This window comes from Engraulis encrasicolus, chromosome 22, assembly GCF_034702125.1.
Source record: "Engraulis encrasicolus isolate BLACKSEA-1 chromosome 22, IST_EnEncr_1.0, whole genome shotgun sequence".
NCBI lineage: Eukaryota > Metazoa > Chordata > Actinopteri > Clupeiformes > Engraulidae > Engraulis > Engraulis encrasicolus.
The window spans coordinates 2,446,221-2,466,909 of NC_085878.1; the positions used below are offsets into that span (position 1 = coordinate 2,446,221).

Below are 20,689 nucleotides of genomic sequence, written 5' to 3' on the forward strand. Positions count from 1 at the left end.
TAACCTGGTTCTCACGCAGATGCAGCTCACAAAGTTGAACGAAGATGCACGAAGCACAAAGGGTCTGCGTGAGAGCCAGGCTATCGGCAAATGACCTTGGGCCGGACTCAAACCTCGGTCACCAGTGTAGTAGTGTAATGCCCTAGTGTTTGAATGACCAGAGTTAAGCATAAAGTACATGGCAATCACACCTTTGTTTAGGGTAGGCGAGAGGGGTAAGAGTGAGGAAACGGAGGGTTAAATCCAATTCTTCCCCTCCATGACGTTATTAGCACCCGCACCTGTGTTTGTGGGAAAAGATGAGATTTAAGCATACAGTATATTTTAACATAGTAGCAAAATTTAGCAGGTTGTTTTCTGGTGTAGCAGGACAACTTAATGGTTTTTAATGAGGGTAATGTAGCATGTATTGGGCATTGGGGTGAGAAATGACCAGAGAATACCATTCAGTGTCAGGAGAATACTGGCACAGCTATAAGAGTTGGGTCTGATATATGGGAAAAACCTGGGAGGGGAGGGGAGGGGAGTGAAGAAGAGGCTTAAGTCTGAGAACACATTCTTCCTCTCCACACACATACATTATCAGGTCATATATCACACATCAGCTCTTGAGGATATCCTGAGGCTCAGATCCTTTTCCTTTTAGTAACTTATTGCTCAGTATTCATCCTTTGAAAGACCTCTACTTAACCTACAGTACCATAAGTGCTGGGGTGCACTGGTAGTAAAATGTATGAAAAATTCACCTGTCAAGCTAGAGCCCAAAGATTTTTTTATTTTTTTTAATCATGGGAAAACATAGAAGTGCTGACTGGACAGGTGTTCTGTGTTTCCAGTGAACTGGTGATCACGAGATACCATATAGTTAGAAGTTAAGAAACAACTAAAGACCTTCCTCTTTAAAGAGAATCTACTAGACTAATGCTTGAGCTGGCCTTGCCCCAGGGCAGACTCCTGACATGATGTTTAGTTTAGTTTGTGTGTGTGTGTTTGTGTGTGTGTACTCGTTATTTACTCTTTAAGAAAAAAAAAACAAAAAAAACTAACCCTCTTTGCAACTGCACTTGTTGTTCTGTATATCTCCTGTGCACTTTGTATTTGCTTGTGATGTTGGCTTGATTATGTCCTCTTTTGAAAGTCGCTTTGGTTATAAAGCGTCTGCCAAATGCAATGTAATGTAATGTAATGTAATGTAATGTAATGTAATATAGTTTCTAGTTCTCTAATATCAGATCAGAACAGGTGATGCCTTTCGGATAAGAAGTCGAAACATCTTTCTAGCTTTAAAAAAAGCCAGTCCAGTTGCTCAACTCAAGTCGTCTAACTTACATGACCTGAGTGAATGAGAAACTTCATGTCTACACAGACTATGAGTCGTGTGAGAGTCCAAGTACAGTACCTTCATGGTCACTCAATGATAAAAATGTTGTTCAATTGTCAATCATTAATCAATCAAAATGAATGTATATACGGCTTAGTGACGTTTCAGTAGTAGCTCACATCAGGGAGGCGCAACTACAGTCAGTGCCATCGTATAGATTTTTTGTTTGTATGTTTTTAGTTGACTATCTAAGAAGCATATTCATTGTATGTTTTTAGTTGACTATCTAAGAAGCATATTCATTGTATGTTTTTAGTTGACTATCTAAGAAGCATATTCATTGTATGTTTTTAGTTGACTATCTAAGAAGCATATTCATTGTATGTTTTAGTTGACTATCTAAGAAGCATATTCATTGCAGCGTATCAACCACCAACTACTGAAGAATTGTATGAGCATAAGATGCCGTTGTGCCACCTGATGTCTGACCCCCCCCCCAAAAAAAAAAACTTTGACCCATCTATCACACAGTTACATTGCATTACATTACATTGCACTGACTCTTTCATTTATTCAAAGCGACTTACAACTATTATTTTTCAGGGTATTGGTTACAGTCCCTGGAGCAATGTGGGGTTAGGTGCCTTGATCAAGGGCACTTCAGCCAGGGATGGAGATGTAGGAAGAGGTCGGGGTGTGTGGGGGGAGTGGGATTCGAACCGGCAACCACTAGATGGAAAGACCAACTCTCTAACCACTAGGTCACGGCTGCCCCAGTTAAAGGGGTATGCCACTATTTTGGGGCTTAATATAGTTAAGTGGTGGTGGTTACGTGTCTTATTTTTCATGTTAACCGTTGTCTTGCTTTAAGACAAGTTAAAAGAGGGAGTACTGTATGTAGCTAAGCTACTGAAAGTCAATGGATCACTGTAACATGTAGCATGCTAGCTTGGCGACATGCTCCCTCTTTTAACTTGTCTTAAAGCAAGACAACGGCTTGCATGAAAAATAAGACACTTTACCACCTTTATAAACCCTGGCCAATGATTCTAACTATATTAAGCCCCAAAATAGTGGCATACCCCTTTAACTCAAAGCACAGTTGATGAACCGATGTGCATATTACTGTACCTTCAGGATCAGGTCTGAGTTGAAGGCGCCCTTGGTGTCCGTGATCTTGGCGCCGGCCTCCGTGTACATGTCGTTGGAGAACTGCGAGCTGTCCCCGGCGCCGCTCTCCACCTGGACTTTGAAGCCCTGCTTGACCAGGGCCTGCACGCCGGCTGGAGACAGAGCCACCCTCTTCTCATTCTTGAAGATCTCCTTTGGCACCCCCACCAGGACGTCGGTGTATTTCACACCTGTGGAGGAGGAGGAGGAGACATTCAAAGATTCAAGATTCAAGATTCAAAAAGCTTTATGGTCTTACTCTAATATGTTGCCATGTTAGAAAATTGTCTTTTGATTGAAGGCTTGGTGTGTGTGTGTGTGTGTGTGTGTGTGTGTGTGTGTGTGTGTGTGTGTGTGTGTGTGTGTGTGTGTGTGTGTGTGTGTGTGTGTGTGTGGGTGTGTGTGTGTGCGTGCGTGTGTGTGAGTGCGTGTGTGTGAGTGTGTGTGTGTGTGTGTGTGTGTGTGTGTGTGTGTGTGTTTGTGTGTGCATGTGTGTGTGTGTGTGTGTGTGTGTGTATGTGTGCGTGCGTGTGTATATGTGTGTGTGCGTGTGTGTATGTGTGTGTGTGTGTGTGTGTGTGTGTGTGTGTGTGTGTGTGTGTGTGTGTGTGTGTGTGTGTGTGTGTGTGTGTGTGTCCAGTCCAGGTGACAGATGATAGGCTATTCATTAACAGATAATTATTACAGACAGTAGCAGATCTACCTGTAACATTGTGCCATTGTGCTAAGACAGTGTGTCCCAAACATTGAGGTCTATTGGAAAATGAGGATTCCCTAAATGACTCTGCATAATGTTCAATTACTTGTGCACTGAAGCCATATTTGAGTGCCCATAAGTACACCAAAACATTCGATTAGGGGGTGCGCGAACCACATTAAAAGGTACAAGGGGGTGCGCAAGGAAAAAAGTTTGGGAACCGCTGTCCTAGACAATTGGAAAAGAGGATTCTGAGCATACTGTGCATAATGTGCAGTGAATCATAGTTGCGTGCGTGGCCATCAGCACACCAAAATATTTGCTTATAGGGGGTGCGCGGACCACATTGAAATGTACAAGGGCTGCGCAGGGGGAAAAGTTTGGGAACCGCTGTGCTAAGATATACAGCATGAAGAGGGCCCATACAGTATGTAAATAAGCCCCCTCTAACATGTCGGCATAGCGCACACCCTGTGGACAGAGATTCTTTAAGTATATAGAGATATGCCATTGTAATAGGTTGCTATGGGCACCTAACGTGACCAGGTTCCGGTCTGCCTAAAGTGGCGTGTATTAATACTCCTAGCATTGAATAGAACAGTCCTTAGGTCTGCCTAGGTCTGCCTAAAGGGGGATTTCCCCCCTCCCCCTTGCAATAATAGAACCCGGAAACAATGGGCCAATGGAACCATTCTCTCTCTACTCTCTCTGCTGTGGAGGTGACAGCCACAGCCACAGCAGCAGCAACATAACTGTCCTTGTAGGCGGTGATGGGCAACATGGACCCATTAGTTACAATACAGGGGTGAGTTTCTCAAAAGAGAAGTTGTTAGCCTGTTAGCAACTTCGGTAGTTGCCAATGGGAAAATGCATTGAAAACAACAAAGTAGCTAATGTAGTAAGCAACTTTGGTTTTGAGAAATTCACCCCAGTGCTGCATATTCCCAGGGCTGGATTAAGATGGCCTGGGGCCCCTAGGCTACAGGTTGCTATGGGGCCCCCAGAAAACAAATTTCACGCCAAATTTACATCGACAGTGTCATAATGACGTGCTAAGAATTAAGGATAACGTGTACACCACGAGAGAGACCACAACATGAGAGATACATTTTTTAATGTTGCATCTTGTCATATTTCTGCAATTTCTCACTTTTGACCAATCAGGGGGCCCCTGGCAGGTGGGGGCCCCTAGGCTGCAGCCATATCTAATCTGTGGGGGCCTCCTGGCAGGTGGGGGGCCCTAGGCTGCAGCCATATCTAGCTTGTGCATTAGTCCGGCCCTGCATATTCCAAATGGCCTTATTGTACCTCTCCAATTCAACCAGGTGATTAGTCAACAAGCCAATCAGCTGGCTGAATTGGACAGGTAAAACCAAGTCATTTGGAATATGTGGAACTAGATTGTAGATAATGAATCAATTTTGCCCATCACTGGTTGTAGGCTAATGGCTCATTGATCTAGCACGGGAGAGGCCTACAGAAACTGACACTATTCATTTAAAAAATATTTAAAAATATATACAGCATATACGGATACTGTGCGAATGTTGTCACCACTGTTGTGGTGTGGACCTGCACAACAGCATTAGCTACTGGAGGCTCACAATGGCTCATTGCACTGCTGTGGAATGGCCTACAGGAATTGTCAGTCAAACAATTTATCTTAAAAAAATGAGAGATATTTTTGTAACTTAACACAAACGTTACGAAAATGACCAACCACTTTTAGAACTCCTGCAGACACATTTGCGGAGATAAATCTTGATGAAGAAAAATAAAAGTGTGTATACAGCATACGGTGTACACACACACAGGCCCCTGATACAGGGCCTAAGGAACAGCCTGGACGGACAGACAGACAGAGCGACCCAGCAGAGAGTACTGTTTCACATATCTCTCCTTACTTGGCTTGCCGTCCTCCGACAACAGCAAGACATTATTAGCTGCACGTTGGCACCGTGCCCAGTTTGTGCCCAGTCTGCACAGAGTGGCTGAGCTGTTCACACAGCTAGTGCACAGCTAAACGAACACTCTTCTTACAACACATAATGTAAGCAGAAAAAACACAGGCAGAACGCTCTCTGTTGTTGAGGGTCTTAACTAGCTCACTGACATTGGCGAGGCTTGTTTTAAAAAGGCAGAGGGGATCAGAAGGGCAAACTGGAAAAGTGAACATTCACCTCTACATGACCTCCCCTTTCCTCATCGGTCACCGAAACATTCATTAAATGAAGGCAGAGGCATTCTGCTGAAGGATTACAGACAAAGCCTGCAACGATTCACTTCTGCAATTCATCTGTCATTGTGTGTCATTATCTGTGGACTGTAGTATGTCAAGGGCCCTTACATAACAAAGGAACAACAAAAAAGGATCAAGACCTCAGCTGAACTTGACTGACCTAACAGTGGCATTGCCGTGACACAGTGAAGCCTAGACAAGCAAGAGAAGATCAAATAAGTTGCAGAACCACCTGTTAAAACAAAAAAAAACCCTTAATACAGCTCTATGGGATCAGGGAGCAACACTTCCTACCTTTGGGAGCCTGCTGGTTCCATAGCACGGGGAAGGTCTGGAAGTACCTCTTCCCAGGTGACTTCTTGACCGCCGCTCGGTGGAACAAGGGCACAGTGGTGCGGAGGAGGCGAGACATCCTGTCCTGTGGGCCTCGCAAAAACCCTCTAATACCCTACACGTAGAAAACAACAACAAGTGATGGAATGGACCACTTAGCTTTGCCCTCAGGTGGAGAGGCACATTGTTTACCTTCCTGAGAAACACACCTGTACCCAGAGCCTGCAGCCTTTAGACACACACTCACGCTCTCATGCTTTTAGGCCCAGCAGTGTGTGACATTTCAGTCCTCCAGGACATCGGAAAGCAAACACATGGCTGTTGCTTCGCGAGACCCGTGAATGTGACGACTGAGTGGGATAGAGTGCCAAGAAACTCCTCCAGGCGGCCAGGGCAGACAGACAGTGTGGGTCATCCACTAACATTTGATACAAATTTCACAACTACCCTGGGCCTGGGACAGTTAGCCTACATGTACACTACAACCTTGTTTAACCCCCATTAAGCTTCTATCTACATATAACAAAGTAATATTGCACTAACTAATTTTAATAACACATAATCCCCATGGATTTGAGGTCTGTTTGTGCTTGGTGTGGTGGGGTTGTTGTCACCAGGGTACATGCAGCGCACAAAGTCTAAACTGGCGCGCCACTTGCAGTGCGCACATGCATGCGCACAAAGTTGTGCCATGGATAGGAATGCTGCCACTGACCTTAGCTTATGGTCTGATCTTCTGCTTTCTCTATCCTACGACGGAAAAGTTAGTTTCCTTCTGACATTGTTATGTGTCTGACCTTCAGGGGAGCGGCACGGAGGTTTCGATATCGCACTGCGATCTACTATAAATAGCGGCCCATGTGATTCAACCGAGGTAGCGGAGGGAAAAAATGACACCGGTAGTATTAACGTTTCATTCAAACGTTGCACTCAAGAAAATAAGAATGCACCCTCTATGACAATAACTGTCCAGCAGGCCAAAAGCAAACAATACAAAACAAACAACAAAAAAAACACAGAAAAGTTTGCAGTGGACCAAATAGCAGAATAAAGTCTCTGAAAAGCGACACACACGTTGTTTTGTATAGAAATTTTAATTAAAAAAAAACATTCAGGTTCACTTTCGTGACAGGCAGACTAGGCTCATTCAACTTTTCAAAAAAAACAAAATTCAAGTGGGCCTAGTTGCCCAAAGTGGTTGTTTTTAGCGTACCTTGAAATAAGGTCATGTTACGGGAGAACAATAATGTCTGAGGTACTGAACTGAACATGAAATGAATACGTATGCTTAATGAAACTTTCTGCTTTTGACCGGTATTCCACATCCACCTTCCCCATGATAATGAACGTATACGTTTCAGGCAATCGATGAAAAAAAAAACTCTCGTCACATAAGTCAATGTCAATGTATCTTTTTTCACATGCTTTCTCTGATGTCTCCTTGTCTCTTTTCACTTTTGAGACTGGCAGTGCTTTTGGGACTGGCGCTGCTTTTAGGGCTAGCAGAGCCTAATCTCATGCCCTGTTCCCCGAGCCTCCTCAGCATGTTCTCCACCCAGCTGGCGCTGTTGTGCAGCCTCCCGGGAGTAGGTGGCCGCAAGCCCCGCATGTTCCTCCCGGAGGTGATGAGCTCCCCGAAGCCCTCCTGATGCGAGAAGGCGTAGGCTGACCGCCGGGAGCTGGTCCTGCGCACTCGCTTGCGCGTCTGCTTCAGGGGGCTTTGCTTCTTACTCACCTGCAGGTGGCGCACCTGAGTAAAATATGAACCACTGTCAGGAATTTGTTTCTCATTGGTTGAAATATTTTTCTCATTGACCCTGGTCATTATATTGATGCACTTATTCTGACGCTCTATCTCTTCAACAACAACTGTCCACACCTACCTTTTCAGCTAGGGTTGGGTAGAGCTCTCTCTGTATAAATCGAAACGCAACCCCAGGAATTATGCATATCACAGTGGTCAGAAGTATGACCAACCACACATTAATCCGTGTCAGGCAGTTGTGTGCAGTCCCTGCACAAAGAGGAAAGAAGACAACTATTATTACAAAAGGCATAACGTTGATCCACAGAAATAAGCAAATTCAAATGTCTGATTGTGATGACACGAATGACAAGCTGTTGTGTCAATGTAGCTTACCAAAAAAGGAGACATGCTTAGGTAATCCTGGAAAGGCACTATTGTCGTATGGGAAAAACACTATGACAAAGTAGGAGGCCAAGCTTCCCCAAACATAGAGATGATTAATTGGCGTCCAGTAGTTTGTGTCAAGCCCAATCTGTAAGTTGAAAACAAAAACTGTGTATTGTAGGCCTACGAACTAGATACATTTTAGACACCTGTCTTTGAAACTAAATAAAATTGTTAGCGTTCCATAACATGCTGATAAACAGGGGTGTAGTCTACATAGAACACGGGTATACGGAGTATACCCACTTCTAAATTTCAGGGATTTCAGTATACCCACTTAAAATTGATTGTTCCATTATTTTGAATAGCACAAATATATACAGTATACCCACTTCAAAAAAATCTGAAATACCGGTATACAGTATACCCACCATAAAAAAAGTAGACTACACCACTGCTGATAAATGCATCCAAGTTACATCTCTCTGATGTGTCTTACAATGATACGATGACACTGTAGCCTACTCTACTCTCTACAATAGGCACTTTGCTTTGCTGCACAATGATGTGTTTGTGACCTGTGGTCGTCTGACCTACATAGCTGAGTGAAGCGTGCCATTCATGCAGCACCCACACTCAACCACATACATGCCCGCAATGCTGCCAAACTGCATTGTGGGTAAAAAACAAACACTCATCCCGTTACCTGTACGCTCACCACAATGATGAGGGAGGTCGCTATGACGACAGCGAAAGACTGGTGGTCGCTGGCGGTGGTGCCGTGGTGGTGGTGGGGGGAGGGGCCGAGGGTGACGTAGGGGACGAAGAAGAGGGCCAGGGAGGTGGCGATGCCGTTGAGGGAGCAGAGGAGGAACTGGCCCCTGTTGAAGAGAAGAGACGCACACTGGAGCTCAATGCAGAATCAAAAACTGTATTAAACAAAGCCGAAAAAGTTAATTACCGAGCGATATGCTCAGGATAGGACATTGGCGCAGACACCACCCCACCATTACTATACCTGTTGAAGAGAAGAGACGCACACTGGAGCTGAATGCAGAATCAAAAACTGTATTAAACAAAGCCGAAAAAAAGTAAATAAATAGCCTTGTGTTTTATTTACTTTTTTCGGCTTTGTTTAATACGGTTTTTGATTCTGCATTCAGCTCCAGTGTGCGACTCCTTTCTTCCTTTTCATTATACTGCTCTTGGAATTACGCACCGAGCGATACGCTCAGGATAAGACATTGGCGCGGACGCCACCCCACCATTACTATACCTGTTGAAGAGACGCATCTGCTGGCCCGGCTCGTACAGCTTGGGGTAGCGCAGGCTGTTCTCCTCACTCACATCCTGCAGACATCCCACAACACATCCAACATAATGTATTTATGCTTAGGATTAGGACTCACTCCCATCCTACAGACATCCCACAACACATCCAACACAATGTATTTATGCTTAGGATTATGATTATGACTTTTTGTATATGGTTTTATTTATGGAGCAACACAGATGCAATTCTTTTTTTCATGTAATTAAGTGCACAACATAGAGACTAACGTTTTGATGGATGCACCATCTTAATCACTCCGATGAAGCACGTGGACCTACCCCTTTGTAAAGTATTTATTTATGCTTAGGATTATGACTATGACTGGCTGGCATATGGTTTTTCAACGTCTGATGTAGCCTATACTGATCACTTAAAAAGTACCATGGAGATGGATACAGTCCATTCTTAGGGGTGAATAAAGATGCATGTTTAGTTTACCTGGTCGAACAGGCCCAATGCCAGAACTGGCAGAGAGGTGTAGACAACATTGAAGAGAGTGATAAACCACTGGTCGTATGCTGTCTGCAAGGAGCAAAGGTGTACATGTCATATTATTAAATTAGGCATTCTACCAGTTAGAACCAACCAAGACTATCTTTTATTCTTTTTTTTCTTTTTGTACGATTTTTTTTTGTCTTTTACGACTTTATTGATGATAGATCAGTTTGAGAGGTGGACAGGATGCAAATGAGGAGAGAGACGGGGAGGGGTTGGCAAAGGACCCGGGCCGGGAATCGAACCCGGGTCGGCCGCATGGCAGACGAGTCCCCAACCGGTTGGCCCACGGCAGGGCCATCAATCTTTCATTCTACTGAGGGCAACATACATCTTGGTTAACTTCCTCACACAGCTAAGAATTCTTTCCATCATCTGAACTCCCATTCTCCCTTGTGCTGGTGGCCTTGTGATGATGGCGCAAGACGTCACTGATGTCATTTGTAATCGGGGTGTTGAATCAGAGATTCTTTAAGTATATAGAGATATGCCAACATAATAGGTTTCTATGGGCACCTAAGCGACCAGGTTCTGGTCTGCCCAAAGGGACGTGTCATAATGCTCCTACAATGAATAGAACAGTCCTTACTGTAGGTCTGCCTAGGTCTGCCTAAGGGGGGCAACAGTAGAACCCGGAAAAAATGGGCCAATGGAACCTCTCTCTCTCTACTCTCTCTGGTTGAATGGGGGAAAGTCCCCAAAAAATTATTGTGGCTAGGCTGAGAACGGGTAAAGTTTTTTCTCCAAGGAGGCGCACCGTCAGCGAAGCACGAGAACCACAAGCACAAGGTCGAGGACAGGAGTCAGGACAATGGAAAGAACCCGGAAAAAAAAACCCAAAGGAAAGGGCCCTGCCATGCCTCAAACGGTAGGGCACTGCACTATGACGCCGGGGACCCGGGTTCGATTCCGGCCCGAGGTCATTTCCTGATCCTCCCCCCCTCCCCCACCCCCCCACTGCCCTCTCTCTCTCTCCCTCTCGCTTTCTGTCACCATCTCAACAACTGTCCTGTCAAATAAAGGTATAAAAAAAACAAGTTCAGAGGAGAGGTGCAGGACAATGAGAGTAAATCCAAGTGAAAAAGAAATAAAGTCTGCGACACTGCTTGTCTACTGTGTCTTTAATAGAGCGCAACGTTTCGACCTTCAGGTCTTCATCAGGCAAAGTGTGAACATGAAGGTCGAAACATTGCGCTCTATTAAAGACACAGTAGACAAGCAGTGTCGCAGACTTTATTTCTTTTTCACATTAAAAAAAACCCAAAATATATATTTTGTAAAAACCCAAAGGACTATTCTGACCTGTGCGGAGAACCCGCAGAAGAATGCGAACCAGACGTGTACGAGGGTGAAGGCAAAGTTCTTGTAGAAGAAGTATCTGAGGAAGCGGCCCATGCGGTGGGAGGACCAGCGGCCGTGCACCAGCAGGAGGCGCTGCAGGTAGCAGAAGCGGGCAAAGGAGAAGTCGGACGCCAACACCGCCTGCATGCCCTCCTCACCACCGATGCCCACACCGATGTCCGCCGCTGGTGGGAGAGCGTGTAGATGAGAGAGATAGAGAGAGAGAGAGATGGGGAGAGAGAGAGAGAGAGAGAGAGAGAGAGAGATGGGGAGAGAGAGAGAGAGAGAGAGAGAAAGAGACAGACAGACAGACAGGCAGACACACAGACAGACAGACAGACAGTGGGAGAGTATGTATATAAGAGAGATGGAGAGAGAAGGGGAGACAGACAGACAGACAGACAGACAGACAGAGACAGAGAGATAAGTGTATATTTGTCCTTGGGTGTGGATGTTAGTAAGTAGCTAAAAAGGTGGCTCATGTTTTGTTTTCTGTTCCTGCATTATATGTATGCGGACAATAAGGTAGATTAGTGCATTGCACAGATTTCAGGAAATGATAGAGTACAGGCCTTCCTCTGTACCGATGTCCACACCAATGTCTGCCACTGGGGGGGAAAAGGTGAAATACAATACATGTATCGTGCAGGAACATAATTCCGATATCGCTCTCACAAGCCTTTCTTGATATTTCTTGCACTTGCATGTTATGAGGAAAAAGTTTTGAGAAGTGACAATAAAGTGCACTTGAAGTTGCGGTTGAAGATCACAGCCATTTTAGTCACGTACAGTACAACTTTCTACTACACCAGAGAGGATGATCTTGCTCCAATAAAGATGGCCACTGATGCTTGCACTAACATCAGTCCCTAGGGAGAGCAGCAGAGCACACAAGTGTACAGTATAAGTTTGCATTCATCCAAGTCCTGGAGGTCAGTGTTGGGTTAGTTGTGAGGGAATGGTATTTTTGGAGCTTAACTCTGCAACTTTCTTAATTTAACTATCTCAGTCATGACACAGCCATTGCCACTGTCAGAGAAAACGCAAATAGAGTGGGAAAGCTGTAGCCAAGCCGTGCCCTCCTAGTGACGCAACAGCTTCTACCAGTCAGGCCAGTCAGGCCAAGAATCAATGCAAGTACTTTCTGAGTTCCCGCAAATACGGGAACTCCTCCCTCTTTGTTGGGAAGCAAATATCATTAGCAAACCAAGGGAGGCCGTTTGGGAAATGCTGTTTGGGAAATGTTAACTGTTGTGCTCTTGGTCAGACCAAGTCTCGAAGAGATTTGAAAGTGGATGATAATCAGGCTAGGACAGCTGTGGCTAGAGGAACTCTTACTCTTGATCATGCTGACGTCATTGGCCCCGTCCCCAATGGCCAGCGTGACGGCCTTCTTGTGCCTCTTGACCAGGTCCACCACCTGAGCCTTCTGGAGGGGGGTGACCCTGCAGCAGATCACCGTCATGCACAGACACGCTGTGTCCAGCAGGAGGAGCTGCAGCTCAGCTTCCAGGGCATACGCCTGCACATAGCATAGCATAGCATACATTACACATGGCATTACATTACATCCATTGCATAGATACTACACTTCGCTTACATTACATTACACTGGATATATTACATAGATACTACATACAGCATACATTACATTACACTGGATAGTTACATATATACTACATACAGCTTGCATTACACTACATTAGATCCATTGCATAGATACTACACTTGGCATGCAGTACATTACATCCACATACTACATTACATAGATACTACACTTGGCATGCAGTACATTACATCCACATACTACATTACATAGATACTACACTTGGCATACAGTACATTACATCCACATACTGTTACATTACATACATTCCATTCAGCCTGAGAACAACAAAGCAATAAATGATGTTGCTATAAGATAGATATATTAACAGACAGACAGACAGACAGACAGACAGACAGACAGACAGACAGACAGACAGACAGACAGACAGACAGACAGACAGACAGACAGACAGATAGACAGACAGACAGATAGATAGATAGATAGATAGATAGATAGATAGATAGATAGATAGATAGATAGATAGATAGATAGATAGATAGATAGATAGATAGATAGATAGATAGATAGATAGATAGATAGATAGATAGATAGATAGATAGATAGATAGATAGATAGGAAGAAAGATAGGCTGTTAAACAGCAATCACATGCTTACCAAGCAATGTCCACTGATAATGAGCGCATATTCAGCATTCATACATGTAGTTTCCTCAAATACAGAGTCTTGTCTGGGCATCTCTGCTTTGTCCAGGTGTTTAGAATGTTGGGTTGACAGTCCAGTGATATGGTCTTTGGCTCTCCTTAAAATCAAAATATGGATTAATTTCAGCAGGGTGTCAAGGTAAATATACACATGTAAGCACATAGGATGGTCTCTCTCTCTGTCTCTCTCTTTCTCGCTCTCTCTCTCTCTCTTTCTCTCGCTCTCTCTCTCTCTTTCTCTCTCATAAAAGTAGTACAATTTTTTGCAGCTGTTACAGTATTTCTCAATAGGTTTTGTACATTTCTCTCGCAATTTGCAAAACATAATATTCATTCTCAAAACAGCTTTAACAAATGGCAAAACACAGTAGATGACCTGAAAAACCACGTCTCTTACTCAAAACCCAAGTTTTTGTGTCAATGAACGTATCAGTGCCAGCAGAATGGTTAGTCATTGTGTCATATTGTGGTCCGTGTATGGACAAGCTAGTCAAATCGCTTTTTGTCATGTTGTCAATTGAATAGTACACTCTTGAGAATCTTTTCTGAAGCAAAATGTTGGATGGGAAATGTTGTAAATTCGACTTTGTATTACATTGATCAGATAAGATTGTCCTAGATATACATTTAGACTATGACTATTTATTGACAGGTTTTCTCACTGCAAAATAGGAAAAATAGCGAACTCTGTTTGAGGTGTCAAAATGCGCCCTCTACCATCCCTTTTTACTTGTCTTGCAAGCCCATGTGAAAAAAATCTAGAACTGTAAAGCAAAATAAATCCGAAACAATACACTGATACTGTATAAAGTCCACTTACTGTCTTGTGAAATTCTAGGGAAATATTGTAATTTTGCGTGGAGCGTAATTATAAAGGACACATGAGGCATAGAGTACAGTGTCTATTGTTGTATTGCATGCCTGTTTTCTCTATCCCTTCTATTGCCTTTGATTAGAGAGAGTCAATATTTACCTGTGAGCAATTTACCAATTCAGATCACATTTATAGATAAAAATCCAATGGAAATTATACAGTGCTTATCACATTATGACAGCTTGGTAAGTCATTTTGCATGTCAAGACTTAAACTATGACATAGGGCATAAATGTTTTGGGGGGTGAGATAGTTTTGTGTATTCAGTGACAATGCTTTTTGAGTGATATGACAAAAGCAATTGATAGTGTACGAAAAAGCTGAGAATTGTACACAACCATCTGCATGGTGATGAAAGCATTTGCTAAATGCGGAAAACTATGAGAAACGTATTTTACCATGTGCACAGATAACAGCAGGAAGTCACAATTGAACAAGAAGTTCTGAGAATGATTATTCTGTTGTGAGAAATGTACAAAACCAATTGAGAAATACTGTAATATTACATCACCTATCTCCACCCGACACACACACTCGACACACACACACACACACACACACACACACACACACACACACACACATACAGTACACACACACACACACACACACACTTGTGTACCTCAGTTGTGTTTGGACGTCAGCAGCAGTGGGTCCGGTTATAATGAAGAGTTCGCTCATGTCATCTCTCAGCATGTTACAGGAGTATGCTACATTCATAGCAGTCTCTACACAGACACATTATAATAATCATCATTAGGAATATTACTTATATAATAACAACAATATAACAATATTATTACTGTAGTTTAATATTCTGATGAAGAGTTCGCTCATGTCATCTCTTAACATGTTACAGGAGTATGCTATGCTACATTCATAGCAGTCTCTACACAGACGCATTGGAGAGGCCAATATTACTTATAATAATAAATAACTAATTATGAATATCACTTGTAGTAGTAACATTATAATAATTTGAGTTTAATATTTTGTCATTTCTCAGCATGTCTCAGCGGCTGGGTTAGTAGGTAGGAACTCATCAACACCTGGCAAGGGGAAGTGGTTTTGAAGTTCGTGTGTGAAAGCCATGAGTGACTTGTGGCATTCACACTTACAGTACATTACTAGCATATGTTAAAACCCATGGCATTTAGACGGTTAGACCAATGATTGCTCATTTCTATACACAGTCATTGGACTATGAGCGTTCCACAAAGGTGGAAAGTGGAAAGAGCGGTATAGTTTTTTGTTTTTCCATTGTTTGTAGCCTCTTCATGCAGATGGGCCAACTGGCAGGCCCATTCAAGTTTTGCGGAAAAAGACTCATCAAAGACTGCTGCACATCATAACAGCATTGCTATGCCATTACCGAGAGCCTTAAGTAACAGATTAATACTTGGTCATTACAATTTTGGAGACAAAAGGGATCTGCAATAGGCTTTGCGCAAAAGAGCTTAGTGTCATTATAGTTCCTTGGTAAAGAAAGGAAAAGGGCTACCCCACAGATTAACCCATTTTAGCCTGGAGTGACATATACGCTGAATTCAGGATCTTGAGATTTGAGTGTTTTCTTAAAAATGTGGGTATGTTAGAGCTGAATTAACACATTCTAACGCAAAATGAGGTTCCTAGCTTTTAAATGCAACTTATGTCATGTTTTTACATGTGTCGGAGGCTGAGATAGTTAGGTTTTGATTGGCAGGGGGCACCTTTTCCCAAAAAGGGCTAGGGCTACGTCAAGTGTTGAGAAGCATATGTCATGACAACACTATCATACCCAGCTTGTCTCCTGTGAGAACCCAGATTTTGATGTTGGCCAAGCTTAAGTTGAGAAGAGTTTCAGAGACACCCTCTTGTAGCTTGTCCTCTATGGCCGTGGCACCTAGGAGCTTGATGATACACAAGGACATGAATTTAGGAATGCAAGGAGTCACATTTTTAGCAAGACGAGTCATTCCTGCATTCAGTAAAAGCCAGTTACTACAGCATCATTACAATGAAATAGTCAACAATCAGTCAGCAGTTGAATTCAATTTCAAAATTAATGGCTTTACATTTCTTGACATCATAAATGTGGTATATATTTGGCTTTGTAGGGGAAAAATGGCACAATACAAAATGTTAAATACTGATAACAAAGTAAAATACATACAATCAGATCTCGTTCAATCTCTTCATACAAAGCATCAACACACTCCTCCCTGTCATCCAGGACAGTACTTGCAATGTGAAGCTTTTTCGCCCACTCCTCAAAGAAAGCTCTGTCCAGAGTTCTATAGGCCAGGACAAGTGTTCTCAGCCCTTCCCCAGCAAACATCTAGGAAAACAAAATACTGTATTCAAAAAATATAAATTTAAAAAAAGTCATCATGCTGCTGTTTTCATGTATTACATTTGTATATCAGAGTTGTGTTATCTTATCTCAAGACACATTCCTCCTGTGGTGTATTTAAGGTCATACACCAGTTTATAATACTTTTGTTTACAGTAACAGAAAGAAAAATGTCTGCACACTTAAAGGTACACTGTGCAGGAAATGGTCAAAAAAGGTACTGCAACTATGCTGCTCACTGAAACGGGGTTGCCTATTGCCAAATTGTATCTTTTCATGAAAGTTTACTAAGTAATAAACAAGTACAGCCATTTTTGCAGCTAAAAATGTATATTTCTGGAAATTCAAAATGGCGGACCATGGAGAAGATCCCCCTTTTCATGTATGAAAAGAGCAATTTTCCCAGTCATAATGAATATTTAGAATTTGATGGTGGTGGTAAGTATTCATGAAAAAGGTAACATTATTTTGTGAATGGGTAGCATGAATTCTGGAAACAACTAAAAGTCCTACATAGTGCACCTTTAAATCATGTTTGTGTTCTTTTCAAACAGCCAAGCTTTCGGTTTGCTGACCTTCCTCAGGCTCTGACATTCCAAAGGGAACTGAGCCCTGAGGAAGGTCACCAGAGCGAAAACTTGGCTGATTAAATAGAGCACAAAGAGGATTTACCTGTAAGTGTGCAGACATTTTCCTTTCTATTTGCACAGTTTTTGTTTATGTTTGGCACCTTTTAATCGAGAGTGTGGTGTGATCCGGCGAAAAACATCATACTTTTGTTTACGTAATATAAGGGCGGAATTAAGGACCTACATTGAGGTGCTCCGTTGTGACAGAGCTGAGGTCATCATCTGATGTTTTCAGTCTCTCAAACAAAATGGTGTCTGCTCCTTTACAGTACAACTTGATTTGGCCCTCCGAGGTTCTCACTAAAAAAAGACAAAACAATTTTTTTTTAAAAATATGTTTATCATCTTGTCAAAATGTTAATAGATTCTCAATTAAAAGAAACATTTACAACCCTAAAACAGTCTACGGACAAAAAACGTTTGTGCAGAAACCTAATCCTTAAACTCAACTGGCCTATGCAATGTGCTTCGTCATACCTATGACACTCATTCTCTTGCGTACGTTGTTGAAGTCGAGGATAGCAAGGAGCTGATACGTGATTGGCTTGCGCATCTCCACCACGGTGATGGTCTCAGGAGTTCTGGCGCTGAAGACAAAGCCAAAGTTCCTGGCGGCCGTGACCAGCGCTCCCTCGTCTGGGGACTGGGCCTGGTACAGCAGCTCCCCTGGGGGACAGAGGTGGTGGGGGAGATACTGGCTACCTTTACATGAGACATTTAAAGGGGTATGCCACTATTTTGGGGCTTAATACAGTTAAAATCGTTGGCCAGGGTTTATAAAGGTGGTAAAGTGTCTTATTTTTCATGTTAAGCGTTGTCTTGCTTTACTGTAAGACAAGTTAAAATGGTACATGCTACAATGCTACACGGATCTATTGACTTTCACTAGCTTAGCGACTAGGGCTGTAACGATACACTCAACTCACGATTCGGTTCGTATCACGATTTTTGACCTACGGTTCGATACAACCCACGATTTCTGAAATGTATCTCCACTCAAGTTTGGAAACACTATCACATCAAATCATAAGGTTGTTTTCTGGACTAATGGGTAATAAAACTTTGAAAGGGCGTATCACGATACTGCCTCCTTGTATCACGATACAGTATTGTGACTGTGTATCACGATTTTTTGGTTCGATACAATATCGTTACAGCCCTATTAGCGACATATTCCCTCTTTTAACTTGTCTTAAAGCAAGAAAATAGTGCCCCAAATTGGCCCAAAATAGTGGCATACCCCTTTAATTCCGAATTGGTTTTTTTTTGTTGTTTTTTTTTTGTCTTTCTTTACTTTATTTGATAGGACTGTGTAAGAGGTGGACAGGATCGAATCGAACCTGGGTCAGCCGCATGGTAGACGAGTGCCCTACCGGTGCCCTATTCGCTTTACGTACTTCTGAATAACGGTTAATTTCGCTTTGAAAACATCATATTAACACCTCACAATACAGAATTAAATGAAAGATCAAAGTAAACTTGACTGAACTATTTCATTCGGAATTATACATTCGGAATTAAAAACATAATGTTAACATAGCCATTATCGAACTCTCAAGTGTGCTAAAGGCAAGAAAAGAGAGGAGACTGGGGATCTAAAAGCACACCTGAGAAAAACTCATTACATTACATAACACTGACTTAGCTGATGCCTTTATCCAAAGCGACTTACAGTTATTTACATGGTATTACAGTCCCTGGAGCAATGTGGGGTTAGGTACCTTGCTCAAGGGCACTTCTGTCATGGTTAAAGGTGTAGGGAGTGGTAAGGTGGGATTCGAACCTACAAACCCCAGATTAAAAGACCAATCCCTACACACTAGGCCACGACTGCTCAATACTCATACTCATTAAAACAACACTTAGTACGATGTTTTCAACCTTAATTTACCATTCCCAAAATAGTTAAAGTGATTTATGAACTATGAACAACAGAATGAAAGGCTCATCTGACTGATGTCAGGGCGTTAATAGGAACACTGTATATACTGTATGTTGTACTTCATATGCCATGGTAGCATGTACCGTAGCTAGAGCACATTGTAAAACATCGCAGCCGGTTAAACGTAAAAAGGTAAGGCTGCCTTAAGTTTGTAAGTTACAGTAAGTCTCGAGTTGAGTTGACTTACAAACTTAAGGGAGCAGGGGAACTTACTTTTCTGCATTCTACTGGCTTGCAATGTTTTACAGTGCATGTTTCAATGGAGGTCTTCTGAAAACAAATCAATCTGGTGTGTGTGCTGATTCAGAACATTCCCTCTTCCTGTAAATCTAAAACTTTATAGGCACACTGCTCACCCTTAATCTTCTGCTCTGGCATGACAGTGTGGCACAGGGCAAGCAGCCTGAAAAACTCCTGCACGGTCGCATCCCCATCCTGCACTGCTTCCACCAGTGCGGCGTCATGGAAACGGAACTTTGGGTCTGCCAGGGGGTTGTGGGAGAAGTCCACGCAAGGGGTTGTCTACACAGGAAACACATCAGTGAGGCAACGTCCTCTTCTGCTCTTCAAGGGGGACGCTTACACAAGTTTACATTGCAACACGAGTTAGTGGGAACTGGGAAGAACTGCTAGTCACTGAGAGTGTGAAAACATACCTCTGTGATTTCAACTTTATGTCCAAACTCGTCGTACACTTCACCTGAATGAAGACAATTGAGAACCCTCAGACACTTCAGATATTTCTAAAGGCAAACTGTGTCAAATAAATCTATACCATCAATAAAATGCAGCAAGAAATCTATTTGCATCTTCAACATTAGCAATCACAAAACGGTAGGCAAACAACACTATTTAGAACAAATGGAAAAAGTGGGTTAACAGGGCTTGCATCTGTGTTTTCTTCACAGACACGTTCTGTATATCTTGTGTCTTGAAATGGCCATGTGGGAATTATGTGTATTTATGTAAGCTACTTGACACCTTACTGTAATTTCCCCCTGGTAATCAATAAAGTTACTCTACTCCTCACCCTCCAAAACAACACTGTTTCCCCATCCAAAACACTACTGACTAGAGATGCACCGGATCCTGATTTTTAGGATCCTGCCGGATACCGGATCCACTGCACACATGGGCCCTTTTTATTATGTTGGCGCAAACTATTTTTAAGACTCATTGGCTTACTGCCACACTGCCTTCAATGGCCGCTTCCAAAGGGCTTTCACTCCATGCAGCAATTGGGGTTGTGAAAGACTGACTGAAAAGCCTAGGCTACGTAAAAAGTAGAGATGCCCCAGATCCTGATTTTTAGGTAACTGCCGGATACCGGATCCACTGCTTAAGATCCTGCCGGATCCGGATAGTCTGAAAAACCCTATTATCCTGCCGGATCCGGATCTTGGATCCTGTACATCTCTACTACTGACACTTCCACTGGACTACTGCACGTACCGTATATCTTGCCGTTGATGGAGCACTTGTTGAAGGCCATGATGTTCTGTGTGAGGGTGCCCGTCTTGTCTGAGAAGACGTACTCCACCTGTCCCAGCTGCTCGGTGAGGGTGGTGGTGCGGGTCT

General features: G+C 43.0%; 2 protein-coding genes across 4 annotated transcripts in view; both read right to left on the reverse strand.

Moving 5' to 3' along the window:
• Window positions 1-6,589, reverse strand: part of LOC134438719 (NAD(P) transhydrogenase, mitochondrial-like) — a 46,565-nt gene extending 39,976 nt beyond the window's left edge. Inside the window, exons 1-3 of one of the 3 annotated variants that reach the window (XM_063188354.1) lie at window positions 6,476-6,589; window positions 5,722-5,875; window positions 2,453-2,682 (exon numbers count right to left, since the gene is read on the reverse strand). In XM_063188354.1, coding sequence (XP_063044424.1) covers window positions 2,453-2,682; window positions 5,722-5,839 — 348 coding nt within the window. In that variant the 5' untranslated portion in view covers window positions 5,840-5,875; window positions 6,476-6,589. Of the gene's footprint in view, window positions 1-2,452; window positions 2,683-5,721; window positions 6,075-6,475 lie in introns of those variants that run through there. The other 2 variants (XM_063188353.1, XM_063188352.1) reach the window with 2 other exon arrangements.
• A 286-nt stretch (window positions 6,590-6,875) lies between these two features.
• LOC134438715 (probable phospholipid-transporting ATPase IM) overlaps window positions 6,876-20,689 on the reverse strand; it is a 34,496-nt gene continuing 20,682 nt past the window's right edge. The window contains exons 14-30 of the mRNA XM_063188337.1: window positions 20,564-20,689; window positions 19,768-19,811; window positions 19,468-19,633; window positions 17,647-17,835; window positions 17,354-17,469; window positions 16,361-16,525; window positions 15,986-16,097; window positions 14,828-14,933; window positions 13,285-13,429; window positions 12,399-12,582; window positions 11,022-11,245; window positions 9,663-9,746; window positions 9,168-9,241; window positions 8,598-8,772; window positions 7,901-8,039; window positions 7,644-7,774; window positions 6,876-7,510 (exon numbers count right to left, since the gene is read on the reverse strand). The exon at window positions 20,564-20,689 is cut by the window's right edge and continues 83 nt beyond it. Coding sequence (XP_063044407.1) covers window positions 7,178-7,510; window positions 7,644-7,774; window positions 7,901-8,039; window positions 8,598-8,772; window positions 9,168-9,241; window positions 9,663-9,746; window positions 11,022-11,245; window positions 12,399-12,582; window positions 13,285-13,429; window positions 14,828-14,933; window positions 15,986-16,097; window positions 16,361-16,525; window positions 17,354-17,469; window positions 17,647-17,835; window positions 19,468-19,633; window positions 19,768-19,811; window positions 20,564-20,689 — 2,513 coding nt within the window. The 3' untranslated portion in view covers window positions 6,876-7,177. The remainder of the gene's footprint in view (window positions 7,511-7,643; window positions 7,775-7,900; window positions 8,040-8,597; window positions 8,773-9,167; window positions 9,242-9,662; window positions 9,747-11,021; window positions 11,246-12,398; window positions 12,583-13,284; window positions 13,430-14,827; window positions 14,934-15,985; window positions 16,098-16,360; window positions 16,526-17,353; window positions 17,470-17,646; window positions 17,836-19,467; window positions 19,634-19,767; window positions 19,812-20,563) is intronic.